This window comes from Corticium candelabrum, chromosome 3, assembly GCF_963422355.1.
Source record: "Corticium candelabrum chromosome 3, ooCorCand1.1, whole genome shotgun sequence".
NCBI lineage: Eukaryota > Metazoa > Porifera > Homoscleromorpha > Homosclerophorida > Plakinidae > Corticium > Corticium candelabrum.
The window spans coordinates 5,861,362-5,870,842 of NC_085087.1; the positions used below are offsets into that span (position 1 = coordinate 5,861,362).

The 9,481-nt window shown below is 38.9% G+C and overlaps 1 protein-coding gene and 1 long non-coding RNA gene across 2 annotated transcripts; one reads left to right on the plus strand and one right to left on the minus strand.

Annotated features, from left to right (window-relative positions):
- The first annotated feature begins 1,172 nt into the window (after window positions 1-1,172).
- Window positions 1,173-2,328, plus strand: LOC134177680 (uncharacterized). Its single transcript, XM_062644457.1, has 3 exons — window positions 1,173-1,235; window positions 1,286-1,643; window positions 2,153-2,328. Exons 1-3 carry the CDS (start codon window positions 1,173-1,175, stop codon window positions 2,326-2,328), a joined length of 597 nt encoding a protein of 198 aa, XP_062500441.1.
- A 4,994-nt stretch (window positions 2,329-7,322) lies between these two features.
- Window positions 7,323-8,651, minus strand: LOC134176694 (uncharacterized). Its single transcript, XR_009969336.1, has 4 exons — window positions 8,425-8,651; window positions 8,265-8,367; window positions 7,467-7,663; window positions 7,323-7,403 (listed from the first exon to the last, which is right to left on the minus strand). It is a non-coding gene; the product is annotated as an uncharacterized LOC134176694 (long non-coding RNA).
- Between the last annotated feature and the right edge of the window lie 830 nt (window positions 8,652-9,481).

The window sequence follows — 9,481 nt, forward strand, 5'->3', positions numbered from 1 at the left end:
GATGTGCATGCAGGTACAATGAACTCAGAAATCTGTGGAATTTCTCAGTTGGTTCAGCTATTCCCTAATCACCAAGTGTCATATCTTGAAGAAGTTCTCATCAGTTGTAATCTCAACCCAGACATGGCTGCTTTAGCCATTCTAGATCAGAGTGTTGAGGTGAATACAATTAAAAGCTTATGAATTATAGTTATATTTTATTTAAAGCCAGAACTAACATTCTTTACATACTTTAAATCAGTGTGAGTTGTATAGTTACTAGAGTTAGTCTGGTTTTTAGGGGTCTAAAAACACGTGCACAACATGTGCTGCAGCGAAATGCACAACAGGTATGATTTAGATCTGGTGCTGTCAGTGACATATGTACGTGTATATATTGACCTTCTATAGTATTTCTCACTTAATTATCCGATTCAAGCAACCAATAATCCAAACATTCGTATAAAAAGCATGCAAGAAGCTCGGATAATTGAATATGATTGTCTTGGATAATTGGTTGCCTGAATCAGATAATTGAGCGGGAAATACTATAGTACATTTGTATGCTGCATGCATTATAGTTAAAGATATAATTGATTTGACATGTGGAGGTGCAGAATTTGAAGTCCAAAACAGTGAAGTATGTAAATTGCTACATAAATATGCATATGCTCTTTAGATACAAGGTGCTCGATAATTTAAGCTATTTTTATTCTTTTTTGTATAGTCTAGGGAAAACAGTCATCTCAATCAACCTACTCTTGCTCAACTTCTTTCATCAGTGAGGGTACAACACGAACTTCCTCCTATGAGACTCACTGTCTCAAGAGAGACTGTTTTCAGTGATGCTATAGCCTTCTTCAAGTCTGGGAAGTATGACTGGAAGAGAGATTTCCGTGTAACATTTGAAGGAGAATTAACCTGCAGTGGATGGCGGTGGTCTTCGTAGAGAACTTTTCACACTCCTGCTTCAGCAGATGACATCTGCTGTTGCTCCAGTAAGGCTTTTGAGGGCCCTCCTGACAGATACCTTCTCATTCACAACATAGATGCTTTGTTGGGTGGTCTTTTTAAGGTGGCAGGGCAGATAATTGCTGCTTTCAGCATTTCAAGGAGGACCAAAGTTTTCGTGTCTTTCTCCTGCACTGTATGCATACTTGACTACATCATCTCTAGACAAAGCATTGGACATTATGAGCACATCAGATCTTCCCGACATTTGTTTGGCTGAGACACTAGAAAGGTGTATTCTGACTGTTATAGCTGCTGTCGATATTGTATGCACATTAATGTTTTGTGTTTTTAGCTCATTGAAGCAGAAGATGACAGAGCTGAATTCTGCATGTCGTCAGGAATGCTAGTGGACCACCTGGTAACAGCTGGGTTTACTCAGCGTCTGACTGCAACAAACAAAACAGATGCTGTTATGAAAATTCTTATACATGAAATGATCATAAGCCGCAAGTCTGAAATAGACCAGCTGGCTTCAGGCCTTGGCCCTGTATTAGATCTAGCAATCAAATATCCAGATGTTTTGCGACCTTTGTTGACAGCTTCAACTCCAGAGCCTCTTACAAGTAATGACTTTCTGGACTTGTTTCAGTTTGAAGATACTATTCCAACACATATCAAAAAGTATTTTGTTCGATATGTTGCAAATGCAGGTTAGCAAAAACATTATAGTTGTGAAAGGGTACACAGATGATACAAAATATAGCATTTTGATTTTACTTTTTGAATTTATTTCAGTTGCTTGCTTACCAAACGTTTGCTCTTGCTGAAGTCTCTTGTTATATTGAATTTGTTATTATATCATTGCATGTATAGTCGTTACATATAATAGTTAAGTAGTAAAGTCAGGGATAACTGTATTAAAGTAGTGCCTATGCCATGGTTTCAAACTACACACACACCACACACACACACACACACACCACACACACACACACACACACACACACACACACACACACACACACACACACACACACACACACACACACACACACACACACACACACACACACACACACACACCACGAGCAGTTGTCATAGGTTACTTTGACTCTGTTGCTAGTAAATACTGTAAAATGAATAATAGAAATACTATAGACTCTAGTCATTTATGAATGATGTCTTATAATTTAAATTTTAATTACTTTTTGTATTTCAGATGCCAGCAAGCTTCAAATGCTGTTACAGTTCTGCACGGGTCTGCGAGAAAAACCAGCATTGGGGTTGGAAGAAAAAATCATAATATCCACGTTACCATCCTTGCTACCCAAATGCTTCAACGTGTGCTATGATTTTGGAATTACCCAGAAACCTAACAACATACAAAGAGTTTGAAAAAAACTTGGACTCAGTAGTAAAAGTGCAATGCACTGGATTTGGGGTAGTGTAAATTTGGGATATTTATTGATATGAGTTGATGATAGGAGTTGTTACCTTCTTTGTTATGAGTAGGAATTGAATGTTACCTTTTTGTGTTACAAGAGCTGCGATTATTTGAAATCGACCCATGAGTATGAGCATATCTGATCACTATAGAAAATGAAGCCGAACTTCTACTGGCCATGTCATTCTTTTGAATAGTTTCAATAGTTGATATTATCATCTCCATCTATAATAGTTACCGTATTTTCTCTAATATAAACACAACACTTATTTTTTCAAAGGACTTGAAAGATGTGTTCTTACTGGAGACGTGTCTTATATATTTTCAAACTTGTTTATAAGTGCATAACTCAAGTGTGGCTAGGCTACAGGCTGACATTTATCACAAAGTATGTTTGACACGGAAATTAATCAAAACTCAACAACACCTTACTACCATTTACCAGGACTCCAAACTGTTGCGACAGCAGAATTCGTAGAGCTCTCGGCAAACTTGACAACCTCCAGCTTTCGGCAAACCGTCAATGTCTTTCTCTTCTTACTGCTGCCACCTTGGTCTGGGTTGATTCCATGATGAACAGGCTTCCTACACGGGCACGCACGTCTCTGATGACACGTGGTTGTAAGCATGCGCGTGGGCATGTCGTTTGTGCTAGTATTGGAGACTGTTACTTTTATTCTTTGGATGAGGTTACGTAGCGTGCCATTATTGGAGACGTGACTGTATTGGAGACATGTGTTTATATTAGAGAAAATACGGTATTTGGATGTCAGTTTAGCCGTAGAGTGCTACAGCAAGAATTACAGTGTCTTCAAGTGGCTGCTAGTGCTAGAGATGGCTTTCAATCGAATTAGTTCTCATCCAAATTGTATTTCTGTTGATGCTATGAGTTGCTCAAGACAAATATTAAGTTTGAAAGGAAATTGAATTTGATCGTGTTAATAGCAGAGCTCCGATTATTTGAAATCGGCCCATATGTGTGGACATATCTGATCACTACTTCTCAAGATGTGCATTTTCTGAAGTAAAACTGTCCATACAAACTTCTACTGATCATGTTAATCTTTTGAAATAGTTTAAATTGTTAATATTAATATCTTCATCTATAATAGTTATTTTGGATCTCACTTTAGCTGTAGAGTGCTACTGAATTACAATGTCTTCAAGTAGCTGGTAGAGATGGCTTTCAATCGAATTAGTTCTCATCCAAATTGTATTTCTATTGATGATGAGTTGTTCCAGACAATACTAGGCTAGGTTTGAATTTGATCTTCTTGCATTAGCACGGCTAGTAGTATCTGAAGTCGGTCCCTAAGTTTGGGTATATCTGATCACTACAATTTGGTATCTGTAGTCTATGCTCTAGCTCTAGCTGCTGCATTCCTCTAGTACATATAGAATTATATTATGTGCCAACGCGACCGACCGGAAGGTGCGTCATTCTATAAACGTCCGTCACGGAAGTAGGCCTAGACGTCCGTCATAAAATTAAAGTTGCGTTTATTATTGAATTCGGCGTAGACGACGACCAGGACGACGTGGACGTTGTAGATGTATCTGCAGATGGCTATGATTCGGGACAAGATGTGTACACACCAGGTATGGGCCAGCAAGACCGATGCCTCATCAGCGCAGACGAGGTGGACCGACGACATCCAATAACATATCAAATCACGCAATAAATGTGTATATAATTGAATATAAAGATGTATGAAATTGATACTAATACAATAATAAGCCATTATTTACTTTGCTGAACTTTGATATGCCTAAGCTGTCCCCGAATTTTGACACGCGCCGTGTGGGTCAAAATTCGGCGACAGCTACTATGACATTCGGCGATAGCTGTCGCCGAATGACGTAGTCGTTGCCGAACGACCTAGTCGTCGCCGAATGATGTCTAGTAGCTGTCGCCAAATGACGTCTAGTAGCTGTCGCCGAATGGCATAGTCGTCGCCAAATGATCTCCAGTAGCTGTCGCCGAATAAAGTTATTTTGACACACATGGCGCGCCATATGAGCTCACTGAGAGCGATGGTGACTGTCGTGTCTTCGGACATGGAAAAGAAGAATGAAACCAAAATTGCGCTGGATGTCAGAGGGTGCTATCACAGTGACTTTAGGTTAACCTAGGTTAAGCTGGATAACTAGACACTACCATATGGAACATGTAGTTACTGGGCAATTGACCTAGGTTAACCTTGAGTAGCGTTCACACAGAACAGGAATGACCTACTAGCCAATCTAGGTAGTAGTTTGTATATCTTTTCATTGTTGTCCCGTCAATGTCTGGCCAATCTAGGTAGTAGTTTGTATATCTTTTCATTGTTGTCCCGTCAATGTCTGGCATTCTTGTTGTACAAAGACTACATTTAAGTATACGTAATCATTGCTATACACTGATCATCAAAGACTTTATCTAAAGTTTTACTGGAAATCTTAGTTTCTGTAGTCAAATTTTATCACGTGACGTGATCTCTGCACATCACTGGCGCGCATTATTATTGCGATTGTCCTATCAAACCTTGACGCTGATTGTCGAAGTCGTTTGCCGCAACATTCCTACAACCTACAATGTCATTGCATGTTGCTCAAGAAACAGAAGACCAAAGTCAGTGCTGAAGTCTTTACTAAATGAGTAATGACTTTTATGTACATCGCCTTATAATTAAAGGTTACTTTAAAAAATTGCAGCAAATACAATGGGAAATAAACTAAACAGCGTGGTACGTGTTCTATGAAAAAACACCACGGTGTTCATTTGCGACATAAATTATACAAAGACAATGCCAACTGGGCAACAGTACTAGTCGATGTCTAGAATTTAGTTGTACACATGCAGGTATAGGAACCTTGAGATGAAAGAACGCGGCAAGTCGCTTTCGTTTGCTTTACGGACATTTATATTGTTGTTCCAAGTCCTGTATGTAACAAAAAGTCCCGTAATTAGTACCGTAGGTCCCGTATTCGGTATTATTAATTCCCGTATACGGTACCACGTATTGTCAGCGGGCTATTCGATGACCCACAACAACTAAACTGTTCCTGATCTGTTTTAACTAATGGGTTATTGCTGTTTTGTAAATTTGTCTTCTTCTATAGCCCTCTAGAGCACAACACAACCTTTTCACTTTAATACACGCATGCGCACAGCATTCACATTTGCAAAACAGTAAAAACACGCAAAATAAAAATGTACAGTTTAATTAAACAACAAATTTTATAGCCTAGACAAAGCAAACGTGTGAAAGAAAACTATTTGAGCAATTAATAAAACTTAAAGTACTCGATAAGTTTTACTACTACCTCAACTATGAACGTTTACGCAAAGCTATAAATCTGTTTATTCTTACGCAGAGAAAGTGCGGCAAACTTTAAAATTAGTAACGTAAGTGACTTTGCCTTTTTCACGTAAAAATGTCTTGTCAATTTGAGTCTCCACGTCTTTCTCGACAGTAGAACAACGCCTGACTCCTACCGTGTGCGTAACTAGAGCTGCACGAGAGTTGCAATTTGCTTACAAGATATAATGGGAATGCCTATCTACAGTAATGCGACATTTTTGACTGAGCGGTAAAAGAGTGGAGACAAAGTATAAAAAAAAATTTATTACAATTTAATGATTAACCTAGTGGACGCATTCAAGTTGAACAAAGACGACATTCCAAGTATATTTACGTGATTGTTATTCCTAGGTTGATTAACATTTCATCAGATTTTGAAAATTTGCTAAAAAGATTATATTTTTCATTGTGTTAAAACAACCTTCGTTTAGTGTTACCCAAACACTAGAAAGATGTTTACCTTATTCTTTTGTTCCTCATTGCAATCCAGCTAAAAAAACTAGATATCACTGGAGGTGAAGTACATCCCAGTAACATGACGTCCAGGCACCAGTAAAAAGTTGCTAAGATTGAGGAAAATTTGTATTGAAAACATAAATTACAGAAAGCAATAGCGCTGGACGGCATATGCTGTTGCTGCACTGAATTTCGAAAATAATGATGAGCTCGGATGCCAATAACTTGGCTTGGTTTGGCTGGATTGCTGCATACAATCAAGTATGCAGCAACTTGAGAAACCTTGCCTACTGTAGACTCTGCACCATCACTTTCCTAAGAGAATACACAAAAGACATAAGGTATCCATATCCAGTGAACCGCACATTAAATATGTTCTATATGGTATGACATATTATTGCATACTGCACAATAAGAATTAATCTACTTCACAAATCTCCTAAGTGTGTGTGTGTGTGTGTGTGTGTGTGTGTGTGTGTGTGTGTGTGTGTGTGTGTGTGTGTGTGTGTGTGTGTGTGTGTGTGTGTGTGAGGTCTTTAGCTCAATTACTTAGAGAGCGCATTTTACGAAGAAAAACATCCGGAACCTTTGGGTCATGAGTTCAAATATGGAATGGGCATGACGAGAATAAATGATTACCTGGTCATTGACTGAGGTGGACAAGACCGCTGGCTTGGCAGAACATCATGCAGTATGGGTACATGTGGGCTTGAAGTCCAATCCTGAGACTGCGCCAAAGTCAGTGCCTTTGGATGCTCTGGCCAAGTACCTAAGGGCACATCAGCGCAGCCTAAAACTTGAGTAGCGCTGGAAGCCCACCTAGAAATAGGCTGGGGCGCTATCTTCAGTACTCTACTGAAGTGTGTATCCATGTGTGTGTGTGTGTGTGTGTGTGTGTGTGTGTGTGTGTGTGTGTGTGTGTGTGTGTGTGTGTGTGTGTGTGTGTGTGTATGTGTGTGTGTGTGTGTGTGTGTGTGTGTGTGTGTGTGTGTGTGTGTGTGTGTGTGTGTGTGTGTGTGTGTGTGTGTGTGTGTGTGTGTGTGTGTGTGTGTGTGTTATACAAGAGTGCAAAGATGTCACAGCTAGTAACTTTGAGGCAAAGTGTCTATATGTTGCAAAATATAGATGTATGACAACTGTAGAAAAATTTCATACTGATAAATACTTGATCACAGCATCTATAGCTGGTATTTGACGTTTGCAAGACAATAGTACATGAGTATGACCTTCATCAAAGCAAGGCACTTAGAAAATGCATAATGCATTGCATTAGTATCAAGATCAATTACCTTCCACATTCATATTCAAGAGATCGTATTCGTATTTTCTGACTAGTTCATTCATTCTTTTGTCACCTGCCTTCAACTCTCTTTGTCCTTGGTTGAGTTATCTTACATGTTTCAGACCACTTCTCAGAGGGAGTTAACAAGAAAGTCGATTGTCCATGATGTCCAAAGGCAATAATATGTCCAAGTTCACAACCAAGCTAGGAAAACATTAACATATTAATTAACTTGTACAAGATGTCACACGCAGAACCAAAGAAACAGACACAGACACACATGCAAAAACACACACGCACGCACGCACGCACGCACGCACACACGCAGGCAGGCAGGCACGCTCGCACGCACGCACGCACGCACACACACACACACACACACACACACACACACACACACACACACACACACACAACACACACACAAACGCAATGCTGAGTAAATCTGACAAACTGTGATGAATGCAAACAAGTCTAAACACTTTAAAAAAAATGAGGAAAATGTAGGGTTGCCGTATGAAAAAGAATAGAAACAAGACCATGTAGGGTGTGCTGTAACATCTTTCATGAATTCACTCATACAGACTGAGCAATACATCATCCCTACATTGCACCATTTTCCAAGGTATCACATAGTGTTTAGAAAATGGTGCAATGTATGGATGATGTATTGATCAGTTTGTAGGAGTGAATTCATGAAAGATGTCACAGCACACCCTACATCTTTCTCATTTTTTCAAAAAATTTTAAATCTTGTAATATGCAATGGGACATTGTCACACTATCACATATGAAACAATCTTACTGATAATCACATATATCAACTTTGACTTCTTGTCAAACTGGTTTCTGCGTCTTGCTGGAAAGCTGCACCATCATCAGCTCCATTGCAGCAAAGCATCTGCAACCTACACTCTTACAAGTGTTACCAACACGTAAACCTAAATCCATTATATCAGTTATACCCAAATTATCAATGTCTTTAAAATCAGCCCCATATCTCTGTTCAAGTTCAATCATTCATTTTCCACCCACTTTGGTTTCTTGCTGCCCAATCGCCAAAATCTTGTGCAAGAATCACTCTACTTGTCCATCATGCTTGCAGTAAAGATTAGCACAAAATGCATCCGAACTCTGAACCAAGCTAGACAATGATTCTCATCTGATTATTCTAGCAAATATGTATTGATAAAACCACATTACAGGTTAAAAGACATCCCATACATACAGTGTTACCAAGAACAAGGTAGCAAGTACTAATAATCAGAAATAGAGCATACAGGGTTATGTGTTTAAAACTTGAGACAACTCATTCGTCAGGAATCAATGATGCAAGCCGTGGTTGAACCAGTACTCTCATTTTCTTTTCATGGTTAGGCAAGGTTATGGAGGATTAGGAATGGTTAGATTAGGTTGGTACACTGTTTCAGTTAGGTGAAGCACCCAACTTAGTCAGAGTAAGTGAACCACTCACCACTAACTGCAGCATCAAATTAATTAATTAATTAATATGTCATAATTACTGTTACCAAATTGTATTGCTAACCATACACTATGACACTGTTTCAGTTAGGTGAAGCACCCAACTTAGTCAGGGTAAGTGAACCACTTGCCACTAACAGCATCATCAAATTAATTAATTAATTAAAATGTCATATATACTGTTACTAAACTATATTGCAAACCATACACTATGACACTGTTTCAGTTAGGTGAAGCACCAACTTAGTCAGGGGAAGTGAACCACTTGCCACTAACAGCAGCATCAAATTAACTAATTAATTAATATGCCGTAATTACTGTTACTAAATTGTATTGCTAACCATACACTATGACACTGTTTCAGTTAGGTGAAGTACCCAACTTAGTCAGGGTAAGTGAACCACTCGCCACTAGCAGCGGCCTCAAATTAATTAATTAATTAATATGTTATAATTACTGTTACCAAATTGTATTGCTAACCATACACCATGACACTGTCTTCAGTTAGGTGAAGCACCCACCCAACTTAGTCAGGGTAAG